At 37.3% G+C, this 27,166-nt stretch overlaps 1 protein-coding gene across 1 annotated transcript; it reads left to right on the top strand.

Annotated features, from left to right (window-relative positions):
• The first annotated feature begins 997 nt into the window (after nt 1-997).
• Nucleotides 998-6,577, top strand: LOC147519447 (Clathrin adaptor complexes medium subunit family protein). Its single transcript, XM_086591038.1, is given in 15 exon segments — nt 998-1,113; nt 1,221-1,235; nt 1,238-1,314; nt 1,391-1,594; nt 1,711-1,827; nt 1,948-2,076; nt 2,655-2,781; nt 3,125-3,228; nt 3,360-3,461; nt 3,565-3,585; nt 3,588-3,661; nt 5,115-5,202; nt 5,339-5,399; nt 5,575-5,648; nt 6,285-6,577. Coding segments are annotated over 15 exon segments (1,350 nt in total). The 5' UTR covers nt 998-1,055; the 3' UTR covers nt 6,384-6,577.
• Nucleotides 6,578-27,166: the final 20,589 nt, after the last annotated feature.

Below are 27,166 nucleotides of genomic sequence, written 5' to 3'. Positions count from 1 at the left end.
TATACAAATTATACCAGAGAATTGAACTCGAGCTGACCCAAGTATGTTGGGTTTGGATACATTTTTTCTAACCGTATTTAAATTCGGGTCAGATTCGGATACATGTTTTGGACAATTTTTCACATTTTTAGTGTTACCCGATCAGGTTTGTGGTTCAGATTGGGGTGAAATATTTGCAAAAAAATTGAATTTGGGTTCGGATACTATAAAAAAAATCGGTTTCGGATATTGACATATCCGTCCCGAACCTGACCCTACCTTATTTAAAATCTTAAATGAACAAATGTGGTTACCAAAAAAACAAAAAAAATATTAAGTCTGGAGTCTTTTTTCGATAACCAATGAGTCTAGTATGGAGTATGGTTATGGACCTTAGTCTTTACAAAATATATCGTCACGGCCAAGGCATGAATGTGTAGGGCTGTTAATGAGTTTCAACAACCTGATAACCGATTTGAACGTGGTTTTGGGAATTTGGTTTGCCCTCTTTCGAACCGAACTGATAAGATGACATTTTAGTAATATTTACGATTAATTTTGTGTAGGTTTTATCAATTACGTGTCTAAAATTAATTGATTTTATAGTTTTCGGTTCGGGTAAGTTTGGTTTGGTTTGTGAAATATAGGATTAGGATAGGATTTGGTCACACTTCTCAACAAAATATCCGACTCTGAACCCGACCTGTTGAAAACCAGTCCGGGTAACTTGATACCCGTTCAAACTCAAAAAGTCGGATTTGGACCGGGTCTCGGGTACCCGTTTGGACATCCCTACCAAAACAGAATGCATAAAAGGAGAAACCTTCTCAAGGTTCCCAGAAGGATAGGTTCATAGGTTGAAAAGAAACGAGGCGGAAGATTGAGTCGAGATTCGAGAAAAGGCCTGCTCTTAAGGCATGGGCCGGAGCCTAGGATCCGCAAACCCAAGTAAGGATATCACGGTACTACCCCTAAGGCCCACAGTATATGCAAATAGCCCAACGAGGGCAATTCAGTGCCAAGCCTGGAAGCGAGCATTTAGAGAGAGAGAGATCTGAGGGTAATTTATTTAGAAGATGATATCTCAATTCTTCGTTCTTTCTCAGAGAGGAGATAACATCGTCTTTCGCGATTGTAATTATTATCATCTCATTTGTTTAATATTCCATCCAATTTTTAATTCACAACAAATCAACAATCTAATGATTAGATCTAATAATGAATGTTTTATTATATGGCAGATCGAGGTGATGTGCCAAAGGAAGCGCGGAAATATTTTTCCGGAAAGTAAAGTTCTGGAAGGATGACGAAGAAGAGGAGGCTCCTCCAGTCTTTGTAGGTATTTGTTAACTTTTTAATATATATTTCTACAAGAGATTGGTGTCGGTATTCTGACTACTTGTATTTGTAGAACTTGGATGGAGTGAACTACTTTCATGTCAAGGTTGCTGGGTTGTTGTTTCTTGCAACCACTAGAGTTAACATGTCACCTTCTCTTGTGTTGGAGCTCCTGCAAAGAATAGCACGTGTCATTAAAGATTATCTTGGAGTTCTTAATGAAGATTCTTTTCGAAAGAATTTTGTGCTTGTTTATGAGTTGCTTGATGAAGTCATTGTAAGTATTTTTTTTTTTTTTATTATTCCAAATACAATTTTCCTATGTTTCTCTTGATGTTTAGGAATCAGGAGGACGATTAGTTACCAGAGTATCATCGTTTCTTTTGTTTCTAGGATTTCGGTTATGTACAAACAACATCCACAGAATTGTTGAAGTCTTATGTATTTAATGAGCCAATTGTAGTTGATGCTGCACGTTTGCCGCCCCTTGGTCCAGCTGCCATGTTTATGGTACCTTCATTCTACACCCTCATATTGTATTTTGGAAAATAATGCACTCTGCTGACATCTTATTTTGATTCTAGCTAGATCCAAATTGAGGTTTGACTTGTTATACTTGCTTTTCTGCAGCAAGGCAGTAAAAGGATGCCGGGGACAGCTGTTACGAAATCTGTTGTAGCCAATGAGCCGGGGGGTCGGAAGAGGGAGGAAATTTTTGTTGACATAATTGAGAAAATAAGTGTTACATTCAGCTCAAGTGTAAGTAAATGGGTTATTTACAATGTAACATGGACACACCGTATTTCAAAAAAAAAAATCCGTCTTGGATACGTATCCACGTGTCCGTGTTGGACACATATTGTATGTGATATACCTCAATTTTTCATATTTTGCCATGTCTGACACTTCGTATCCGTGTCGGATGCGGACACACCTACCCATGTCAATGTAACTTAGGTTATTTACTAGGTTCAAATCATGTTGCGTCACCAATCACAGTACTTATGATACTGCTCAATCTTAAGATACTAATGAGAATATCAAGAATGAACTGCAGTTAAGGATTCCTTAACTGAAATAACAATCCAAATACCTTGAGGCTTCCACCCTAGTGTTCCCACAGAACAGACAATAAGTCTAGAAATGCTCAAATCTTGGTTTATGCGTTCTTTTCGGGTGGATGATGTCCTTTTGTCGTATGTAATTCTCTTCTTCCAGCCTTCTCTCTTCATCATCCTCCTCCTCTCATCTCCTCCCCTGCTACGCTCACACCCCTACTGCTATGCAGTTATTCTAGTTTATTTTCGATTAATATTATATATATATTTTTTATACAGGGTTACATACTTACGTCCGAGATTGATGGCACCATTCAAATGAAGAGCTACCTTAGTGGGAACCCAGAAATACGTTTAGCTTTAAATGAAGATCTGAGCATAGGGAGAGGCGGGAGGTCTAAATATGGTATTTCTTTGTTTTACCTGCAGACCTATTCTATTTGTTTTTTTCCCCAGAGAAAATTTTGTATATATATTTTAACTTTAAATTTCTCAAAAAAGAGTTTAAGTTTTCAGTTCGACTGATGTCACATGCACACAATGTTGTCAGTAGGTTTATTCCCAGTTAGTGTGTCGGTGACACCTTTGATAACACCCTTCAACAGATTTCACGTAAAACTGGCACCTTGAGCGCCTTGGTGAGATTGGGTCCTTGGCAGTGCCTTTGACAATATAGCATATATGGATGTGTGTCATTTTCACATATCTCCACTAAATATATTTCTACCGACTGCTGCTGTTCCGTACAGATTATGCTAGTTCCGCTGGAGCAGGTGCAGTAATACTAGATGATTGTAACTTCCATGAGTCGGTGCATCTTGACAGTTTTGACATGGATCGAACTTTGACATTAGTAAGTTGAAATATTGAATTAATATCTATTTGGCTATTATTTTGTTGAAGGTTGTTAGTTGGACAGAATACCCGACTACAATCTTTTAGTACTTACTAACACCACTTCTTAATCCTATTTATAAATTTCAGGTACCTCCTGATGGAGAATTTCCTGTCATGAACTACCGCATGACACAGGAGTTCAAACCTCCTTTTCGTATTAATGCATTGATTGAGGGCGGGAATTTTAAGGTGTATACAATTGTCTTCTTCTGATACTTTCTTTGTTTTAATCAATAATGACTTCTGGTCTAGTTCTATTCTAACAATTTGCCACATTTGGTGATATGGTTAGGCTGAAGTGATTCTTAAAGTACGCGTGCTGAGTTCTCCTCGAACATAACTGCAAACACAATCGTAGTGCAGATGCCACTTCCTAAACATACAACTAGGTCTTCTTTCTTCTCTGTGATTTATTTACTTCTTTTTATCTTTTCCATGCAATAACGGCAGTATTGTAATTTGACAAGGTTGTTTGATGTTGTGAAATAGAATATTAAACTTTTGATCAATTTATTGTTATTGTTTTGTGGTTCATGCATAATTAATATAGTTAAGGGCAAACACTCAACACAAGGAGTTAAGCTCGCTGGATGCTGAGAAAGATTTCTAATATACTTGACCTTGTAGGTGTAATTTAAAAATATTTCTTATATTTAGATTTGGAATTAAAACTTAGGTTATTGCCTTTTAATCCACTTGTGGACAAAAGGTAATATTTTTTGTCAGTTAAAAGGGAGAGACTGTGAATTTGTTTTGGGTAATAATTTTCAAGTGCTACAACAAGTTATTGTAACTTGTAAACAGCCTTTAAGATATATGTAATATCCATTTGTTTTTCTTTGTTCCTTTTTTTGAAAGGTAAGTAGAGGTATTTTATACATTTAGAAAACCGTAGCTATACATAGAGGGTAGGATGAGGGATCCAACCAATACAAGTAATCTCAGATAAAAACAAAGAAATGAGAAAAGGCTACGATTACAAAGACCTGATCAAAATATGCTGTTTATTAATGGTTGGACAATTTGAAAATTTATAGGTGAGTATTATATACTAATGTATGTAGTTAACACGAAAGGATCTTTGTTTTTTGTTTTTGTTTTTATTATAATTATAATTTACTTGGTTGTTGGATTTGATGTGTTAAATGCTAGGATCCATTTATGTGAGACCATTATCAGTATTTATATAATACCCATTTTAACACATTTAAAGGCTTGTAAAGATTCACAGAATTCTTCTTCCTTCGATGTCAATATGTTGGGCTTGAACCCACTATTTCCTTTGGCCAAGCGCCATAGCCCTATCCATTGAATGGTAAAAATTGCTTATTGGACCGGTCCATTAGAAGTCCAATATACATTATATTTATCAGTTCCATCTATATTACATTCATTTCAACAATGCCAACTAGTGTCTCTTGAAATTGAATCGTTTGCTAGATAATGAGGAAATACTGAAGTAGTGAAGTATCCATGCAGTATTAGGTGACAATATTAATTTATACCAGCTGTTTAGATGCGCTGAAGTCCCCTACCTCTGAGAAATAGTGTTACAGATTGAGTAGAAACTTCGTATATGGCTTTACTAGGTTTACAGATGTGCTGCAATCATGGTTCTAATGTGTATGTAACAAAGTTACTGGCTTGTAAGAGCTAGAAGCAATCAAACCAGAAGGTACCCATTGAGGTGGGAAAGCTGTTCAGTGGTTGCAAACTCAGACCCAATCTCACTTTTACCATTACTCATTTACTAGGCAGTAACAAAAGTAGCACATGCAAAAACATGTAAGCAGATCCCTTTGTTCTTAGCAAGTCTTTCTTGGGTCTTCTGGAATTCAACAGGGTTAGTTTTGAGTTGGAATCTGGAGCAGTTGGGAACACAACAGACTTTAAGGAAGCAAATAAGAAACTTGAATGGGGCTTGAAGAAGGTATGTTTACTAGATATTGAAGATTGTCCTTCCTTTTTCTTCAAGGGTTTTGCTTAACAAATAGGTGCTCCATTTATTTTTGAAATTAATTTTTGTGTGCATAGCCTTTTAAAATTTTTGATGCAATATGTTACAGATTGTGGGTGGATCTGAACATACTCTACGTGCAAAGCTCACATTTTCACAGGAATCACATGGTATTGGATAGTAATTTACTGGCTGTGGACCGTTTGCTCTTCTTTTCCTGTTTGAAGAAAAAGAACAGAAAAACATTATATATATCTTCATTGGATCTATTGAACAGTACAGAAAACGAAAGTGCTTCTCTTTTGCTCTTTTCAAACTTTTGGTCTTATTTATCTTTGGAAACAGGAAATATCATGAAGGAAGCAGGACCAGTGAGCATGACTTTCACAATTCCTATGTACAACGCATCAAAGCTTCAGGTAGTACATCTCTGGTGTTATGATGTCTATCTGTATGAGTCTGTATGACTAAGTTTTTCATAATTCAAAAACTAAATGATGGAGCATCGTTTCTTTTCTGGAGTTCATCTCTTTTTGTTCACCCTACTTAGTTTTTCCTTCCTTTGCTTTACCTAATGTATATTACTTTGTTCTTAAAATTGTAACCTATTGTATGTCAACCTTTCTTTAATAGCAATGAAGTTATTTATTTATAAAATAAAGAATGGAAAAAATAAAGTGGGGGGTACAGTATTTTTGTGGTTGGGTCTACGACTTAAGAAATCAATTGTTGCAGTAACTAGATTACGTATTAATAAAAATGATTAAGAAGTATTTGGATTTTTTTTTCTTTGTTTTGTGTGATGAGGAGCACCGACCCTAGGTCCAACACGACTTTTTGTTATGAAGAAACCCATTGACAAATCATACCTTGAACCTATAATTCAGAAATCATAATGATGATGTAAGATGGTTGTAAATAAATTGATTTACTAGTTTTCGTGACTCCACGAAAAGAACGATTAATAATTTAAGTGTGCCATACGAAAATTGTCTCATGCTATTTATTATGTTATATTATCTCTGAATATGCACACTTCTATGTTCTTTATGCAGGTAAGATATCTGCAGATAGCAAAAAAGTCCAAGACCTACAATCCATATCGATGGGTGAGATATGTCACACAAGCAAATTCCTATGTAGCTCGTTTATGATAGTCCTTCGTTGCCTCCACTTTTTTGTTTGTTTTGATGTGCTTGTTGACAGCATAGCACAGGTTTCACAATTCTATCAAAAATCCATCCAGAAAAATGTAGTTTTATTACTATTTGCAGTTTCTGCTGGTTTTATGTACTCATTTCTACTGAGCACTTCTAATGCAAACTCAAAATGCGGATGGGTGTCAAAATATTTTCTGTTAATTTAAGTGTACCGGTATCAACGCATACTAATGGTCATCACAAAGTGGTGATATTTGAAGCATTGACTTTGCGTGGTTGATGCTCTCAGAACAAAATGATATGAAATATTGTGAGATTCTGTGATGTCGGCAGATATTTCATAGATTGGCTTCAATTATTTGTGCACTTGTATGTCTGCATGTGTGGGTGGTTGTGCGGCCTCAGGCATTTTTTTTTCGATGATAACCTCTGGCAACTTTGTGACAAAGGAAACCGGGGAGCTATTTCTGTGTCACCTGTGGTCTGTGGAACTATTTCTTTCTTACAGATGCAACAAACAATGGTTGGAATAACCTGTGGAACAGTTTCTCTCTTACAGATGCCACAAACAGTGGTTGACATAGTAGAAGGATGTTAAGCGTAAATTATCCTGAAACCCTTCCAGTCAGATTTTAGTTTGAAATCATTGGTGGCCGCTTAAAATTTGACCCTCGAAGTTCTCCGCATGTAACAATGTACCGACACTACAAAGCTGGATTCTACCGCATTAATGGTCTTAGCCTGTGAGGATGGACTTTCATTTTTATTAGTCGTAGAGTTTGTAAAATAGCCCAATTAGGGGATCTCCATTGGGGGTTGTAAAGTGTATAGAGTGAAAATTTTACACCCCAAATATAAAAAAATTCTTTTCAATGGGGGTGTTATACCGAGTATTAGTTGATAGAGAGGGTGGGGAATTTCCCTCCCATTTATCGCCTAATAAAAGCTCGACACTTCGACGATCGCCCCGTAAAAAACATTGGGACGTCACTTGGAGTGTCGTCCCTATTTATTTCCAAAGTTACAATTTGAAAATTTTAAACTCGGACGAGTTTAAAATTGAACTTTTTTACACTTTTCAATTGGAAACAATGGACGAGTTTAAAATTGAACTTTTTTACACTTTTCCATTGGAAACAATAGAGAGTGGATATTTATGAACTCTACAATAATTTATAACTGGAATTGTAAAATCCTAATGGCATCTAGGTGGCGCCTATGTGGAGGTATAATTTTACACTCCCCCTATTGGAGATGCCCTTAGGAAGAAATTTATGGTTTCCATTGGTGCAAATCCTGTTAGAAAAATGATTTGCTCAAATCGATTTAAATATGAATGAGTAGTTTGTCTCCCAAGTTACCCCACTTAAGATGAAATGGGTTTTTTTGAAACAAGACGTAAATGAAAAAACCTTTTCAAAATGATGCATTTGTTTGAACAATTGCATTATGCCGAAAATGTGCGACCTTTCAAATGTGTATCGGTTTGAAAAATGCATCATGCGAAAAGGTGCAACCTTTCGAAATAGGCACCGGTTCGAAACAAATCTTATATGCTTAAAATGGTGTGTCCTTTTTCAAACATGTGATTTTTCAAAGAGTTGCTTTACTTTTTCCCAAGAGTCACCGTGTTGTTTGTTGAAAAGGCACCACTCACCTATAAATAGTGGATGAATTTGGAGAAAAGACACCGGATCACAAAGAGTTCGATCTTTTCTCTTCTCCCTCCCGTTTTAGTCAAATACTATGTTGTGTTCACGAGTCATAGAATTGAAGTGCTAGCTTTCTATAGAAGGAAACCGCTCTATCTTGGGAGATAGTTTCCCATCAACCTTCAAGCACCGCGGAGGGGAAAATCTGTCTTAAGGACATAGTGTATCTACACTAGGCCCGGATTTAATTAAGAAGTACAAGACACTTACAAGACAAAAGGTTTGTATAGTTTGGTAATTGGTAAAGAGTAAGTACAATTAAGTTGTATATTCCTAACAACTTAAGACAGATTTTCCCCCTCACGGTGCTTGAAGGTTGATGAGAAACTATCTCCCAAGATAGAACGGATTTCCTTCTATAGAAAGCTAGCACTTCAATTCTATAGACTCAAATAACAACAACATAGTATTTGACTAAGAACAGAGGGAGAAGAGAAAGATCGAACTTTGTGTGATCGCGTGTCTTTTTTCTCCAAATTCATCCACTATTTATAGCGAGTGGTGCCTCTTCGAAAAGAACACGGTGACTCTTGGGAAAAAGTAAGCAACTCTTTGAAAAGTCACATGTTTCAAAAGACACACCATTTCTAAGATAAAATCAATCGTTTCGAACTGTGCCTATTTCGAAAGGTCACACCTTTGCCGGCATGATGCAATGCTTTCAACCGGTGCACATTTCGAAAAGTCGCACCTTTTCGCAAGATGATGCAATCGTTTCAACTAGTGCACCATTTCAAAAAGGTTTTTCTCACTTTACGCATCGTTTCAAGATAAAACCCATTTCATCTTAAGTGGGGTAACTTGGGGAGACAAACTACTCATTCATATTTAAATGGATTTGAAAGCAAATCATTTTTCTAACAATCCCCACATGAATGAAAATTTGGCTTCTTTTATCATAAACATTGGATTTCGTTTCTTTTACAAATGAAAAGATACCACATCGTCAAGTAGCATGGGAGGCCTTGAACTTGCCTTTTAGTGAAAGATGATCGGATTTAATTCGACGATCGTAGACTTCAATTAATGTCCTTGAACTGTCCACCGCTTGTATAAACCTAGACAATCATCTTCACGCAGTACCATCTCGAATACTGTTGGTTCTCACGTTTGTGTTCATTTTGGCCTTGAACACTTCTTGGTTTCAGATAGTGCTTTTGAGACATTTGCCTTTAAAATTCTCATAGAAACGGCCCCACTTCGCACTAACATAGGTGATTTCTATAAAGAGTATCCTGCAATACTCCACTTGGATAACATAACTTTCCAAGATATAGTAAATCATTAAAAGCTCGACTTATCCCGGTTCTCGCATGGCAGATATGCACCGGCCTTATATAGGAATGGGTTAGAGTATAATATTACTTCCAATTGCTAATCGAGTCACAAACATAATTCAGTTGGCCCATTGAACCTAGATCTTGGGATCTCCAAATAACTAGGTTGGTTTTTCCATTATGATGACTCTTGGTTGATTATCTCTCAAAGGCTCAAGCCCATTCCCTTGATAATCTTTCTACTTGCTCTCTTGTTAAACCTTTTGTAAGCGGATCCCAATGTTATCTTTGACCTTACATAGTCGACGAGATAACTCCATTTGAGAGCAATTGTCTAACGGTATTATGTCTACGACGATATGTCGAGACTTCCGCTTATACATGCTATCGCGGCTCTACCAATAGCAGATTGGGTCGTCACAAGGTATATACACCGGCCTAATGTGGAGTGGAGCCCTTTAGAATATCCTCTAAGAAATTTCAAGCCACTCTGCTTCTTCTCCGCTCCTTTGTCCAATGCTATGAATTCTGATTCCATAGTGGACCTCACTATGCACGCGTTTGTTTTGAGGATTTCCAAGAAATTTATGCATCTCTCCTAGAGTAAAACACCACATTTGATGTCTTTTGAGTAATGCTTCAACAAATTTCCAATTTTGAATTGATTAATTCAAGGAGATTCATAATCCCCCACATTTTCCAATTTCTCATGACAAAGTCAATAAATTGGAAAACCATTTAGATATATGTTTAGCAAGTGAGGTGCCTTGTTAAAGAATGTCACATATCATTCCTATAGTATCGAAACACGTCTAAGACCTCAATTTTGCTTACAAGTATGCTTACAGAACAATATCTTAAACAATCTTCTTTATTGGCACTCTTTTGGCTTAATAGTAAAACGCGATACATCTTACAAATAATACAATATTTTTAGAACCCTTTTAGCACTAGCCATTCCTAACATCTGGAATGAAGCAAGGATTCTCGGAATCTTGGATCATAATTCCCTCCAAGTATGGCATTACCACCACCTTGTTTGCTTTCAAGAAGTCCATTCCAAGAATGACTTGAAAATGGTCTAAGCGAGCTACCATCAGGTCCACCTTTCCTCGCCAGTTGTGCATCTTAATGTCAACTTCCAAAGCGAGTCCTTTCACCGGTTCGGCTTCTTGGTTCAAGCCTCTCATAGAGCCTGTACATTCTGCTAGTTTCAATCCAATAGCCTTGTATACATACTCAAAGATTAACGTATGAGTTGAACCAGTATCTACCATTGCTAGTAGACACCCGTAGTTGTTGAGTTCCACTTCTACGAACATAAGGTCATCATCGGGGACCAAAATATTCATACCATTCAACGAACTAGTAGGTAAAGCAAATGAAATAGGAATAGCATTAATAGGAGAACCTGGTGGTGTTGTCATTTCTATTCAAATAGAAACACACCTTGTTATTCTTTTTAAAAACGTAAAACAAATTCTGAAATAAAAATTCACTCACAAAATAATATGTGAACTTGCTATTGTTAGAGAAAGAATTGGTGTCGAAAGTACCTTTTCCGTAAGAGACAGAACCAAATTCTCGTTCTCAATATGCAAAAGTTACTAAACATAAGACTTCTAGGAACAGGACAAATCCTTTGAATATTGTTTCGTACCTTTAGAAACTATTTGATTTGAAAGTCGAGAAAACAATTATCTAATAGGTACAAAATCCTTTTAGTATTTGAAAACGTCAATATAGCATATGCACGTTTGTCTTTCTGATCTTCGGTTATGACACATGTCATATATGGAGTAAGTCTAGCGGTTAGTGCGACATTAGACTCTCTGAGTTTGTACAGTTAACTGTCGTATTCACAATTGCCCCGTAAAAGTTTTAAATCGTACTTGCCAACAGGTGTGGTCCCATGGTCTAATGGTAATGACATATCCTTGTCTCTTGGTTTGGACAAACAGTTTTAACCACCCGCCACGTGTCTTGTTACCAATTAACAATTGCTGACTGTTCACAACATTAAAGTGTGCATTGACCAACCCAAGTTTGTTGGAATTTTTTTTTTTTTTTTTTTTTTTTTTTACGTCAAACTTAGTTAGTTCTTAGTTGCCAACGGTTAAAAGAAAACTAATAACCAACCTTGTATGCACCGACCCAAACGTTCCTTCCTTTTAAGAAATCATTGAACCTTTCGGATGGATATGTAAGACCAAGACATTTGTCATATACCGGCCCAAGCAATAAAATTACTTAACAAAGTCATGTCCCGAAAACATACCGACTTTCTTTGTGTTACTAAATTGTATTAGTATTTACTCAGACACTTTCATATTGTCTCACACCAATAAAGATTGTTAGTGCATTCAAAGTTAACAATAAGTATAGCCTAAATTAATTCAACCAAATTAATTCAAGGCAATAAAAAAGAATCTGTCTTAAAGAAACAGTGCATCATGCCGAAAAGGTGCGACTTTTCGAAATGTGCACTGGTTCGAAACAGTGCATCATGCCGAAAAGGTGTGACCTTTCAAATAGGCAATCGGTTCAAAAAATGATCTTTTATGCCGAAATGGTGTGTCTTTTCGAAACATGTGACTTTTCAAAGAGTTGCTTACTTTTTCCCAAGAGTCACTGTGTTGTTTCGAAGAGGCACCACTCACCTATAAATAGTGGATGAATTTGGAGAGAAAAAGACACCAGATCACACAGAGTTCTGATCTTTCTCTTCTCCCTCTGTTCTTAGTCAAATACTATGTTGTGTTCGCTGAGTCTATAGAATTGAAGTGCTAGCTTTCTATAGAAGGAAATCCGTTCTATCTTGGGAGATAGTTTCCCATCAACCTTCAAGCACCGTGAGGGGAAAAATCATCTTAAGGACATAGTGAATCTTCACTAGGGCTCGGATTTAATCATTGGTAAATTAAGTTCATTAGTTGAACTAAAAGGTTTGTTTGTTTGTTGATATTAAAGGTTTGTTCATATCAATTTGATTTTCTTGTTTACTTAACAATAAGTATATTTTTGGAATAAGTTTCCTACAAATCCAATCACCTCAATTGGAGATGAGAAGCAATCCATTAAGCGGGGGAAATAGTATTTAAGAAGCAAAAGAAAGACGCTCCGCTCTTGCAAGAATGGACTAACAGGGTCAGGGTAGAATGGCAATCCATAACCACATCCAATAGGAACTCGGAACTAGTGTGTTTAGCGGTGGAAAGAAACGTAAGCTCATGAATAACCTAGCTAAGAAGCCAAACATCCTAGCTTCTATTTCAAGAACAACTAGTTTACTCGTACAAATCTGTTTATTTATTCACAACGATTAACGGTTCTATTGAATCTAAGAAATTGGTTACAATGAGTAAAGAACTTACAGAACTCCCCCTTGCTAATAGTAGTGTTCAAGAAAACGGCACGAATAACAGTCCGTCTGTTTATTTTTCCTGTACTTCTTCACCCATCACGACACAAAGGTTAGTCTTTACTCAATTCTCTATCACTAAAGTTTAGTGCTGCTGTCTTTTCTTTTTCACTTATTGTTTCCCTTTTTAATAACGACCCAAAATTTAGACGTGATACATAAATTTTTTAGTACGTAATACATAGAATTTTTTGTCGTTCTTTACTAAAATTATGATTATATTAACCTTTGAACTCAGGGAGATTTCAGATATACCTTCCTTGAGCTTAATCGCGGGATCACACTACATTCCAAAGAAAAAACCCCTAGGTGAAGACGCGCATTTCATATGCGAAGAAGCACGAACAATTGGAGTTGCAGATGGTGTAGGTGGTTGGGCCAAGAAAGGTATTGACGCCGGAAAATATTCACGTCAACTTATGCATAATGCAGTACGAGCAATAAAAGGCCTTGTGATTATGTTGATCCACAAGACGTGTTAAACTTAGCCTACTCAAATACTAAAGCTGCAGGATCCGCAACAGCCTGTATAATAACACTTAAAGATCAAGTACGCTCCTTTTTTCCCCTCGTATGATTAATAAAACATTAAAGAGCGAGAACTGATACATTGTTCTATAATTATAATTTATTGAACTTAACATGTTTCTGGCTGCAGAGTTTGCGTGCAGTAAACGTTGGAGACTGTGGCTTTAGAGTGATCAGGAATGGCTGTTGTATCTATCGTTCTCCGGTACAGCTACGGGAATTTAACTTCCCTTATCAACTGGCCGGGAACAGCGATCCACGAAATAATCCGGGTCAAGCTGAGGTAATAATTTATCAAAAAGAAAAAGACTAGACGTATAAATGTTTGTGTATATCAGTTACTAACCCATGCATGATTCATCCCAATACTTTTCAAGTCGATCCTGACGGTAAAATCAAATGGGTGATATTTTAACCACTTAATTAGTCCGTGATAAACCTGAGCAAACAAACATTATAACATAAATGCCTCATTATGTTTCTACAATCAACACTTCCATTAATCTTTTGTAATGTTCATTATAACAGGTAATAAAGGTTGATCCAATTGAAAATGGAGATGTAATAGTTGCTGGTTCAGACGGCCTATTTGACAATATGTTTGATTACGAGATTCAAAATGAGGTGAACAAGAGAAACAAAGATAGACGTGGAGCACAAGAAACAGCTCAAAAGATTGCTATGTTCGCATTACACAAATCGTGCGACAAAATTGGTGAAACACCCTTTTCATTGGAAGCTAAAAAGGCGGGAGTTGCGCGTCGTCGTGGAGGGAAACCTGATGACATCTCTGTGATTGTTGCATATGTTTGTTTTTGTAGAGAAAAAAACGTTTCCTCTCGTTGGTATCGAGCGCTCCCCGCCCTCGACTTTGCCTGGCAAAGGGCGCGCACCGCGCTTATGTCTTGGTCGACCTCTAGACGATTGAGCGCTCCCCGCCCTCGACTTTGTCTGGACAAGGGCCCGACCCGCAGCAGATTTCGACTGTTTCAGAAAGTTTTTTTTAAAAAGTATAAATATAAAAAAAATGCATAGATGGGTAACGAACTATACCCTTAATCAAACATTGAGGTTTAAACTTTTTTTTGAGCAAGTTTGGGTATCAATGTCTACCACGTTTTGCAATGTGTAGTTCTGTTACACTTCCGTCCATTTATTTCACACGTGTCACACTTTTCTTATTTTTCTCTAATTACGTGGCCTTAGTTTCCAATGTGGCTATGTTAACTTGACATGTGGTACGCCAGCCAAAACAACATGAAACAAAGCCCGAAACACAACCCGACTACTTCTGTCTGAGTGCAAAAAAAAACCCCAATTTCTGTCTGAGCGCGAAATAAAACCCTAATTTGAGAGATTTCCAAATAAAAATCAAATTGTGCACGTTGGAGGACGAATTCGAAGAGAAAGGACAATTAATATTCAATTGGACTGTGATTTCGTTGGAGAATCAAGTATGTTACTTCTACCGAGTAATTTTTATTTGTGGTTTGTGCAATTTTTTAGGGTTTCAATAGAATAATAGTTGATTTTGTGTTATTTATCGTAAAGCTTCTCGATTCCCACTCTAGAATAATAGAAAATTAGTTTATTTGTTCTTAGTGCTCATTTGAATAATAATGTTGAAATTACAATAGTCAATCAATTAGTTATGTAGGTTATCAGTAAAATAATATTAAAGTGTACGTTTTGGTTTGTTGTTTGTTAATGTGGGGGTATATTAGAATAGTTAATCAATTATATTTGTAGGTTTTAGTCAAATAATATTAAAATTTTCTTTTTGTCATTTTGTTTTGTTTAGTGGATCATATATTGGAAGGTTTATTTCCAATGGAACCAGATTTTTGCATAGAACTTTACTATGGGGGGGGGGGGGGGGGGGGTTTGTGTCTGAGCCAATACCTTATTATAAGGGATATACACTAGAATACTTTTACAGAGTGGATTATGATAAGTTCTGTTTCTTTGAGTTACTGGATATGGTGAAGTCTGTAGGGATTACTAACATGATTAAGATATACTATGCCCATCCTAGAAAGACTTTCGCATCTTCTAATAGATTAGTCATTAATGACAGTAGTACAAATGAAATGATGAAAATTGCAAGGGTGACTGGTAAGGTTGAACTGTATATATTGAAGATGGTGAAGATGGTGGACATGGTGGACATGGTGAAGTCTTTATTGAACCTAAAGACTAGCTCTGAAGATGAGATACACTATGTAGATGATGAGAGTGATGAGGATGTGAGTGAAGCTGCAAGTTTGGATCATCTAAGTGATATAGATGGAGAGCTTGTTGAAGTGAGGCAGAAAAAACTACTAGAAGTGAAGAATAAGAAGAAGAAACAAGTGACTGAGGGTACTGATGGTGATGAGAAAGGTGCTGAACCAACTGATGGAGATGTAGAATGTGAGCCAATTGTTGGAGATAGAAGTGAAGGTGGTAGTGGACCAAGTTGTGTTAGTGTGGGTGATACAACAATTAAAGACATTGAATGTCCAGATAGTTCTGACTATGACAGCTCTGAAGAAGATGATGAAGGTGAAATCAGCCTTGGACAAAAGTCTAAGTTTCTCATATTTAATCCAAGCATTGATTACAAACTTGTTGAGTTTCAGTTAGGGATGAGGTTTGGGACTAATGAAGAACTGAAAAAGGCTTTGAAAAACTATGTTGTTGCAAAAGGTTGCTCTGTTTGGATGACTGTGAATAAAGAGAGTAAAATACTTGTTGAATGTCTTTGAGGGTTGTAAGTGGAGGTTGTGGGCAAGTAAAATGCAATTAGAAGATAGCTTCGGATAAAGAGTTATAACAATGTGCACACTTGTTCTAGGGATTTGACTATCCAACTTGTCTGATTCCAAGTGGTTGGGCATGACTTTGTATGAGATTTTTTCAACCCAAGGTTGGAAAGTGAAGGATATGATACAAGAAGTCAAGCAAACATTCGCGATTCAATGTGTCAAAATTCAAGTGTTATAGAGCTAAGCAACATGCTTTTGGACAAATTGATGAGGTTATAAAAAAGGTGTATGCTAAGCTTTGGGACTATGGTGCTGAAATATCAAAGCAGAATCCTGGTTCAACTATTAAGATTTCAATTGAAGAGACAATGTCAACCTAACACTAACCTGAGAACCCTATGCTCTTGTATCCAGCAGTGTTTGAGAGATTGTATATTTGCTTTGATGCTCTCAGGAAAGGTTTTATTGAAGGTTGTAGGTTTGTTATAGGATTAGATGGTTGCTTTCTTAAGGGTTATTGTAACAAAGAACTATTAACAGTTGTTGGTAGGGATGGTAATAACCAGATGTATCCAATTGCTTGGGCTGTTGTGGAAGGAGAGAACACTCAAAGCTGGGGATGGTTTCTTGACTTGTTGATAGATGATCTACATTTAGCTGAAGATCTTGGTTTGACTTTGATAACAGACTAACAAAAGGGGTTAGACAGAGTTATAAAAGAGAGATTGCCTTTTGCAGAACATAGATGTTGTGCAAGCCATATCTATGCAAATTTCAGGAAGACTTTCTCAGGTAACTTGACATTCTTCCTTTACATTAAGTTTTTATTGTTTTGTCAGTTTAAGAAATTAATAGAAATTCAAATTAATATGAGTTATGTTTTATTGTAGGTGCTCATTTCAAAGTTTTGTTTTGGCAAGCAAGTAAAGCTGCAACTCATGCAGAGTTTCAGAAGGTGATGTCTGAAATTGCAGCATATGATCCAGATGCAAAAGAGTATTTGCTAAAGAAGCAAAATCCTCAACAGTGGAGTAGATCTTATTTCTCATTTGTTTCTACTTGTGAAAATGTTGAAAACAATATGTGTGAGTGTTATAATGGTGTGATTATTATGGCGTGTCAAAGGATATTATTGCAATGTTGGAGGATATAAGGGTGGGTACAATGGTTAGGATGCAAAAGAAGAGAGAAATAATAGAAGGTTGGCATGACAGCCTTACTCCCACTACAAGGGTGAAATTGGAGGAAAACAAAATGCACTCTAGGTATTGGGTACCTCAAGATATGGTCAACATGCATTTGAAGTGAGTCATGGAGATGACAAGTATGTGGTGGACTTAGCAACTAAGAGTTGTGCATGCAGGATGTGGGAGTTGGTTGGCATACCTTGTCGTCATGCAGTAGCTACAATTTATGCAATGAAGGAGAACCCTGACATATATGTACACAGATGCTACATAGTTGAAGTTTACCGAAAGGCATACAATCACTTCATGAAACCCTTGAATGGTGAGAAGTTATGGCTGTTACAAACAAGAGAGATTATCTTGCCTCCTCTTTCAAGGAGAATGCCAGGTAGGCCTAAGAAAGCAAGAAGGAAGGAGTATCATGAAGTACTAGGTAGTAGTGGTAGCACTAAGTTAAGTAGAAGGGGGACATTGATTAGGTGTTCAAAGTGCAAGGAACCTGACCATAATAGGACAACATGTCAAAAGGATGTCAGTGCTGAAGGTGAAAGTTCCAAGCCAACCAAGAAAGCAAGAAAAGAAAAAGAACTAACAACTACTCCAACTGAAGATCCAAGTTCAAGGCCAAAAACTAAGAGTAAGGGAAGAACTAAAACTAAGGGGAAGGGGAAGGAAACAAGTACTGCCAAGGGAAAAGATAAGGAAGCAACCACTGCTAAGGGGACAAATAAACCACCAAGCACTAGTAAAGGGAGGGGGAAGGCAACATCAAGTACTATTATGGGTAAGGGAGATGCAACACCAAGCACTGCTCAAAAGGACAAGGGGAAGGCAACAACATCTAGTGGGACAGAGAAAGCATCACAGAATGAGTTTAATACAAAATGTATTATTCTGAATACACTGGGCCTCAAATGCTTAAGGTAATATATAGTTAGAATTTTTTTTATAGTTATGTTTGATGCTGCCATTCTCTGTAGTGTAGAGCTTAGTTTCTAGAGTTTATTGTTTTATGCTTATGTCATAAAGATTGTAGGACAAGAAGGGCCACCTATTACAATTTCTAAAGGACCATCATCGGGGGACGGACACGGGAGCTCAATTTTCAACTGCTATAATGGGAAGAGTTTCAAAGAAAACAACTGATACAACATCAACTCAAGTATCTGCTCATCTTGGTACACAAGGTTCCACAACTACAAATGCGGTACCTGCAAAAAGCCCTAACAAGAAAAAACCTACAACACTGGGTCTCAAAAGAACTAGAAAAAGAACTATCGATACAAGAGCAACTATTCCAGGTGTGAATACAAGATCTGCTGCAAGCCCAATGAAGCAGCAGTGGAAAATTTGATGTTGTAGCTTGGTTCTAGGATATCTTATGTTGATGTTTTATGTTTATTCATGTATCTTTATTTTGGTTATTTTGGAGTTTGTTCTAGATGTTTCTTTTGGGTTTTGGATACATGGAAAACATTAAAATAGTGTGTTGATGCATGTTGATCTTATTTGGAGGATATAAAATATTTGTTTTACTGCTTGTTTAGGGTTTGGTGGGTTTCTTTTCTATTTTATTTCATTTTATTTATAGTTTGAAATTTTCTTCTAGTTTTGTTTCAGATAACCCCATGCATAGGGTCAATTCAATTCCAAATTCTCGTAATTACCCAAAGAAGTACTCCCTCTGTAGCCTATACATTGCCTAGCCTATACCATTCAATTTCAACTGCATCTTTCCCTTCCTAATACTAAACTGGTGGACTTCTTCAATGTTATCCTATCTATAAAACCAAGATAAACTAACCATTGATGAACATCTCAAAGAAAACAAAACAATGGATACTGGCAATAAGAAGGAGAATAATGGTCAGGGGAAGAACAAGGAGAATACTAGTAAGGCTAAGGGGCGCATTGCATCATGGGTTAGAACTGGTTCAAGAATAGAGAGAGTTACAAACCCAAAACCCAAAGTTGAGGGTAGCAGCAACAACATGATGAAGACCAATGTAGTTTACAAGGAGGGAAAAAAAGTGTGCCAACAACTGGAAGGAACTAAGGTGATTGGTGAAGGTCCTCTTGTTTTTGTTCCATCAGAATCAACCTCCTATAGTTCATGTTCATGTGGGCAATGTGATAGTGATAATTGTTATAGCTTGGACAGTGGGAGTGCAAATGACTGTGGGCAATCATATTCATCAGAATCAACCTTTTCTAGTAATGCTATTTAATGCTATGTAATGCTATGAAAAAAATGATTATTTAGAAATCTCAAGCAGAAAGCCAGCAGAAATCCATGTCACTGCGTTCATTCTCATTAGAAATCTTTCTAGAAATCTCATTACAAATTATTCTTACAAATTCAAAGAAAACACCACCAAAATACAATCACTACACAAACAAAGATAGCTACTACCTTCTTCAACCTCCATTCAAAATTCTTTTTCTCCAAGTTGGCCCACATAAGTGCATTCATCTTCTTCAAATCCATAATTCTTAATTTTAATTGTCTATTCTCAGCGATCAAAACATCTTCATGATGGGCATCTTCATGATTTGCTTGTTTTTCATCATCCCAGATGAAGAACCCACATGTTCTAGTCTTGGCCTCCCTATTATACTGTCCACAACCAAAAAACTTCTTTCCTAGATTTTGGGAATCTGGACCAACCACTCGTATTGGAGAAAGAGCACCACAGTGGCAAGATTTGCGCGAATTGATTGAGTTCTTCGAAGATGACATTGTCAAAGTAGTGTGCATCTAATTTGGGGGAAAGGGTGGTGGAGCAAGAACTAAGCGGGAGTTAGGGTTCTTAGTTATACTTTATTGAAATTTCTAAAATTTCTAATTTCTTTGAATTTTGAATTTTGAAATTTCTAATTTCTTTGATTTTTGAAATTTCTCAATTTATTTGAAATTTCTTAGTCTATATACCGTTTGAAAAAGATTGAAAAAACCATCAAAATAAATAAATATACCATTTGAAATCGCACCTGATTCGTGCATGTGTGGTTGCCTAATCAATCTTGCATTAGAAGTATTGTATCAAACCCCTTTGCCATATAAGAAAAAGCCACATTGGAAATTGAGGCCACGTAATTAGAGAAAAATAAGAAAAGTACGACACGTATGAAATAAATAGACGGAAGTGTAACAGAACCAAACGTTGCAAAACGTGGTAGACATTGATACCCAAACTTGCTCTAAAAAAAGTTTAAACCCCAATGTTTGATTAAGGGTATAGTTCGTTACCCATCTATGCATTTTTTTTTTCTATAAATATAGATTTTTTCTGTAAAAACATAATCTAACCAAAACCAAGAAAGAGAGAGATTATAAGAGAGTAATTCTTTGTGAGTTGAGTGTTCATTCTTTGTGACTTGTGAGTGAATTGAGAGATCTTGTAATATGTTACTCTGGACATCTAGTCAAGCTTGTAACTTCCTTGATGTGGACGTAGGCAAATTGTCGAACCATGATATATCTCGTCTTGTGGTTTGTTCTTCATTTACATTAATAGTTTTACTTTATATGCTTGTTATTTGATATTGAGAAGTATTAGGATATTACTTGGAGGGTGTTGAAGTCTTGTCAAGTGAGAATGATCTATCTTTGTATATGATTAATTTATTTGTTATGGATAACGTTGTTTCCGCATTGTTCTATTCACAACAATTAGTATCAGAGCCAGGTTTACGACCTAAGATTTTGAGTTTTGGTAAAGAACCATAGTGCTCAAAATTTGTGTAGACAAGGTGTTCGATTAAATTTCGAAGTGAATTTGTTTTTTGGGTTATTGTGTGTAAGTTAAAAGATGGTTCCCAAGATGTCAAATGCTAAGTTTGAAGTAGAGAAGTTTAATGGGAAGAAGAATTTTGGGATTTGGAGAGTCGAACATCCTCATCCAACAAGGTTTGCACAAGGCTTTAAAGGGGATTAACTCAAAGCTGTGAGTATGAGTAATGATGATTGGGAAGAGTTCGATCTTCAGGTTTGTTCATCAATCCGGTTGTGTCTTGCTAATGAGGTCATGTATAGTGTGATGGGAGAAAATACCGCTGCCGGTATTTGGCTCAAACTAAAGTCTATGTATATGACCAAGAGCATTACGAACAAGATGTACCTTAAGAAGCGTTTTTATCGGTACATGATGGTCAATGGTTCAACGATGCAAGAGCGCGTTAATGAGTTCCATCGACGTCTAGCGGATTATTTGAATGTTGGTATGAAGATGGATGATGAGGATCAAGCGGCATGTTTAATATTCTCTTTGCCAGAAAACTATGAGCATCTAATAACTACATTTATGAACAGAGAAGACGTTGATCTTGACGAAGTTCAGAGTGCACTTCTTTCTTATGAGTTGATGAAGAAGACACGTGAAAAGAATAGCAATGATGCAGGTCAAGGGCTAGTGGCAAGAGGAATGTCGCATGAAAAGGCTTCTACAAGCAGTGAGAAGTCTAGTCCAAGTCAAAGAAGCCTTTGACACATGTGAAGTGCTACAATTGCAATGAAAAGGAACATTCCAAGTAATTGTCCTCACCCAAAGAAAGAGAACAAGAGAGATGGTAAGAAGAAAGGTAAGGCAAGTTATGTTTTAGGCTCACGAAGGGGACGAGTTGAGTCTCTATCTGTCCACACAAGACTATATGGCCGAAAGGTGGATTCTTGATTCCGGATGTTCCTACCATATGTGCCCGAATAGAAAGTGGCTTACTTCTTATGAGAGCATTGATGGTGGTTCCATTTTGATGGGTAATGACGTTGCTTGTAAGACGGTATGAATTGGAACTATATGGATCAAGATGCATGATGGTGTAGTGAGGACTGTAACTGATGTGAGGCATGCTCTTGAGCTAAAGAAAAACTTTATTTCTCTTCGTACCTTGGATTCCAAGGCCACACGTGTGTGGGCGAAGGTGGAGTCCAAAAGATTGTCAGTGGCTCTTTAACTATTATAAAGGGTAAAAGACATGGAACCTTATATACTTTGATGGGTAGTACGGTGATAGACGATGTAGCAGTGGTTGCATGTAGTGATGATGATTCGAAAGTGCACTAAGATGTGGCATATCGCGACTAGGGCATATGAGTGAAAAAGGGTTTGTATGAGTTAGGCAAGCGAGGGTTCTTGAAAGACTTGAAGAAGACAAGTATGGGGTTTTGTGAGCATTGCGTCTATGGGAGCTTGAAGCAGAGTCAAGTTCAAATCAAGCAAGCACCACGACAACATGCATTCTTGACTATGCACATACGGATGTTTGGGGACCCTCCGAGTGGCTTCAAAGGGAGGTAACCGTTATTATGTCTCATTCATTTATGATCATACCCGCTATGTGTGGGTGTATATGATGAAAACGAAAGATGAAGTGTTTGAGACATTTAAGAAGTGGAAGGCAAGGGTTGAGAATCGTACAGATAGGAAGGTAAAGACACTACGATCTAACAATGGTACTGAGTATACCTATAGGTCTTTCCAAGAGTTTTGTGCGCAACAGAGAATTGCCAAACACTGGATAGTCAGGGGCACGCCTAAGCAGAATGGAATGGCAGAGAGGATGAATAAAACCTTGCTTGAAAGAGTGAGATGTTTGTTGTCTAATGCCAGTCTAGGCAAAGAGTATTGGGCAGATGCAGTGTCCATGGCGTGTTACCTGTTTAATAGGTCACCAGTTCCAACTATAGATTGCAAGACACATTATGAGGTGTGGTCAGGTAACCCAGCTGATTATAGTAATTTGCGAGTGTTTGGATCGACTGCTTACTACCATATGAGGGAGAGCAAGCTAGATCATAGAGCTAAGAAAGTCATATTCTTAGGCTTCGCAAATGGGGTAAAGGGATACAAATTGTGGTGTCTAGAAGACCACAAGTTCCTGGTCAGTAGAGATGTTACCTTTGATGAGAGTTCCGTGTTATCGTTCAAGAGTTTCGGAAAGAGTCAGCGTAATGGTGAGTCTATAGAAGTTCAAGCTACTGAGCTTGAGTTGTCTGATGCAGTAGATGACTGGTTGGTTCATGATGATGTACCAAATCATGAAACCACACAACAACAGGAAGAAGAGCAAGAACATCCGTAACTTGTAGTGGCTGGCCCTAGGCCAAAGAGACAAGTTAAAAAAGTGCACAAGTATAGGCACGAGAAGCCGATGAAACACTATGGTCAGGTGGATTTAGTGGCATATGCACTGAATATCGAAGATGATGAGCCAGATAGTTTCAAGGAAGCTATTAGAGATGCTCATTACAGAGATTGGTTGGTTGCTATGCAAGAAGAGATGGAGTCTCTTGATAAAAATTACACATGGGACCTAGTTTTATTGCTAAAGGGCAAAAGGACTATTGATGATAAATGGGTGTTGAAAAGAAAGAGGTCCTTCCCCGAAGTCCGACAAAGATCGGGTACAAGGTAAAGAGTGGTAGCAAATGGTTTCTCACAAAAGAAAAGGAGTCGACTACAATGAGGTATTTTCCCATGTGGTCAAACATACTTTCATTCATGTGTTATTGAGTTTAGTTGCTCACTTCGACTTGGAGTTAGAGCAACTTGATGTGAAAATTGCTTTCTTGCATGGGGACTTGGATGAAGAGATCTATCTATATGAGATAACACGAAGGGGTTTGTTATTGTTGAGAAAGAAGATCATGTATGCAAATTGAATCGGTCACTGTATGGGTTAAAGCAATCGCCTAGGCAATGGTACAAGCGTTTTGACACATTCATGATGCAACATGAGTATACCCGAAGTAAGTATAACGGTGTGTTTACTTTTCGTAGTTTCGTGGTAATGACTTCATCTATCTCCCGCTTTATATGGATGACATGCTTATTGCTTCCAAAAGCATGGTGTAGATAGACAAGTTGAAAATCTCAACTTAGCTCGAAGTTTAAGATGAAAGACTTAGGTGGAGCCAAGAAGATATTGGGTATGGAGATTGACAAAGATAAGAAGGAGCGACGGATAGTTGTATCTCAGAAGAAATACCTTCAAAAAGTAATTTCTCGTTTTGGTATGGAGAATGCAAAGTCGATTTCTATACCTTTTATTTGGGCATTTTAGGCTTTCAACTAAGTTCTCTCCTAGTTCGATTGGAGAAACAAAAGCATATGACTAATGTTCCTTATGCTAGTACAGTGGGCAGTTTGATGTATGCTATGGTGTGCACACACCCAGATATTTCACAGGCAGTTAGTGTTGTAAGCAGGTATATGGCAAATCCTGAAAAGCAGCATTGGTAGGCAGTAAAATGGGTACTAAGGTACTTGAAGGGTACCTTGGATGTGGGATTAGTTTATGGTAGAGGCACTTGTTATGCCAGTGGGTATGTGGATTCAGATTATGCAGGTGATCTAGATAGATAACGGTCGACTATTGGTTATGTGTTTATGATATATGGTCCACCGGTTACTTGGAGGTCTATGTTACTGGCTACAGTTGCTCTATCTACTACTGATGCAGAGTATATGGCAGTGGTAGAGGTAGTGAAAGAGGCACTATGGCTTCGAGATCTTCTGGATGATATGAGTATTGAGCAGAATAGTGTTGCTTTATATTGTGATAGTCATAGTGCTATTCATTTGGCGAAGACCCAGGTTCATCATGCTCAGACCAAGCATATTGATGTGCGTTATCACTTTATACGGGATGTCGTTGATGATGGTAATGTAGCACTTGAGAAAGTGGACCCCCCATGACAATCCTGCTGATATGTTGACAAAGGTTGTCACCGAAGTTAAGTTCCAACACTATTTGGACTTAATTGCTCTAAATCCTACATGCTTGAAAGAGCCCTTTGTGGGCATGGCCTTTCGGGGCGGTTGACTGCGAGTTCCGGATGAATGTGTTCTTCTTTGGATGTGTTCGGCTCGATTTTATGTGTTAAAACCTCACCGAGGTGGAGAATGTAGAGAAAAATGTGTTTCCTCTCTTTGGTATAGAGTGTGCCCCGCCCTAGACTTTGCCTGGGAAAGGGCGCGCACCGCGCTCATGTATTGGTCAACCTCCAGGCGATTGAGCGTGCCCCGCCCTCGACTTTGTCTAGACAAGGGCGCGACTCGCACTCCACCGTATTTCAGTAAACTTCAACTGTTTCAGAAAGTTTTTTTTAAACAGTATAAATATAAGTTTTTTCTGTAAAAACCTAATCTAACCAAAACCAATAAAGAAAGAGATTATAAGAGAGCAATTCTTTGTGAGTTGAGTGTTCATTCTTTGTGAGTGAATTGAGAGATCTTATAATCTGTTACTCTGGACATCTAGTAAAGCTTGGAACTCATAGTGTGGACGTAGGCAAATTGTCGAAGCACAATATATCTCGTCTTGTGGTTTGTTCTTCCTTTACATTAATAGTTTTACTTTATATGCTTTTTATTTGATATTGAGAAATGTTGGGATATTACTTAATTAGAGGGTGTTGAAATCTTGTCTAGTGAGAATGATCGATCTTTGTGTAGGATTGATCTATTTGTTGTGGATAACGTTGTTTCCGCATTGTTCTATTCACAACAATTTTAAAGGTAGAAAAAAAATAAAACAAAACCAAAAAAAACAATGAGAATGGCAACGAAATATTGCTGCATAGATAAGGATGGAATTGCAAAAGAGTGATTGTTGCATATTGTTTTGTGAGGATTTGCAAAATACATTGTACATTTGTACTTAAATATAAATAATATTCCTTGTGCAAGTAGGATACATGTTTTATTTTTGGAATTTTTGAATTTGGAAGATCAAACTTGGAAATGAAGTCGGTCATCGGTCAAACACCACTTAAACCACGACAAAAGCGACCATATAGATATTCCATACCTCATTATGCTAAAGTTTGATTGGTTAAAATTTTATCCCATGAATTTTTAGCGAATTCGGGAATTACCACACCCTAACCCTCCAAGGCTCAAAGCAATAATGAAAGTAGTCACAAATATCAAAGAGCTACGCGAACAGTTTTCCGCTACAACTAACTTAACTTGGGGTTTAGGCGCCCATTGCTATTTGCTATTTTAGATATAATGAAACCATTCCATTACTACCAACCCCCAGATGCATGGTAGCACTTTAACCCCGGGTCTTGGAAGTTGGAAGTTTGAACCTGCTCATTGTTCAAGACTAGGCACCCATGCCCGGATGCCCCTTCCCGCTAAGTGGTCATCCTCCATAAACTAGGGTGTCAATCAAAAGGAGACTAATTAAGTTGAGGCCTCCTTGAAATTTGCAGCTGTTGTTGCTGTGTATTGTTTTTAAGAGCATCTTTAGGAGTGATATCAACCTAGCACCAAACACCAAATTTTCAACAATTTGGTCTTTTTTCAACTTCAGGAGAGCTACATGTTGATGAAAACACCAAAAAAATACCAAACCAAACACCAAATCGGCCAATATTTGGTTCCAGGTTTAATGCTGTATCAAATCACTCACGCGGTTTTCCCAACACCGCGTGGGCTTGGGCTACTAAATGGGCTTCTATGGCGCGGATTTGGCAAAACCGCATGGGCTTGGGCTTCTATGGGCGCGGTGTTGGCAAAACCGCGTGAGCTTTTTATAAAAATTAGAACTGTGGTGCATAGAACTTGAAAAATTATGAGTTTTGCATAGAAGTTAAGAAATTAATAATTGTGCAATTGAAGAAATTAAAAATTGTGATTTAAAATCAAAAAAATTAAAGAAATTAAAAACCTATTATTATGATGATTATGATTATGATTATGCAGTCCAAAATCTATGATTATGATATAATCATATAATATAAAAAATGATCCAAAACCTATCATATTACATCAAATTTATTTAGCTCTCTTCTTACGCCCCTTACCACTCGATCCCTCTCCTCTCTCTATTTGGATATTCCTAAGCTGCTCTTCTAAGTTCCTAACCTGAGAATCAAAATCTTCTCTGTCTGCACG

This window comes from Coptis chinensis, chromosome 2, assembly GCF_015680905.1.
Source record: "Coptis chinensis isolate HL-2020 chromosome 2, ASM1568090v1, whole genome shotgun sequence".
Classification (NCBI taxonomy): Eukaryota; Viridiplantae; Streptophyta; class Magnoliopsida; order Ranunculales; family Ranunculaceae; genus Coptis; species Coptis chinensis.
This window is presented reverse-complemented; position numbering and strand designations above follow the sequence as displayed.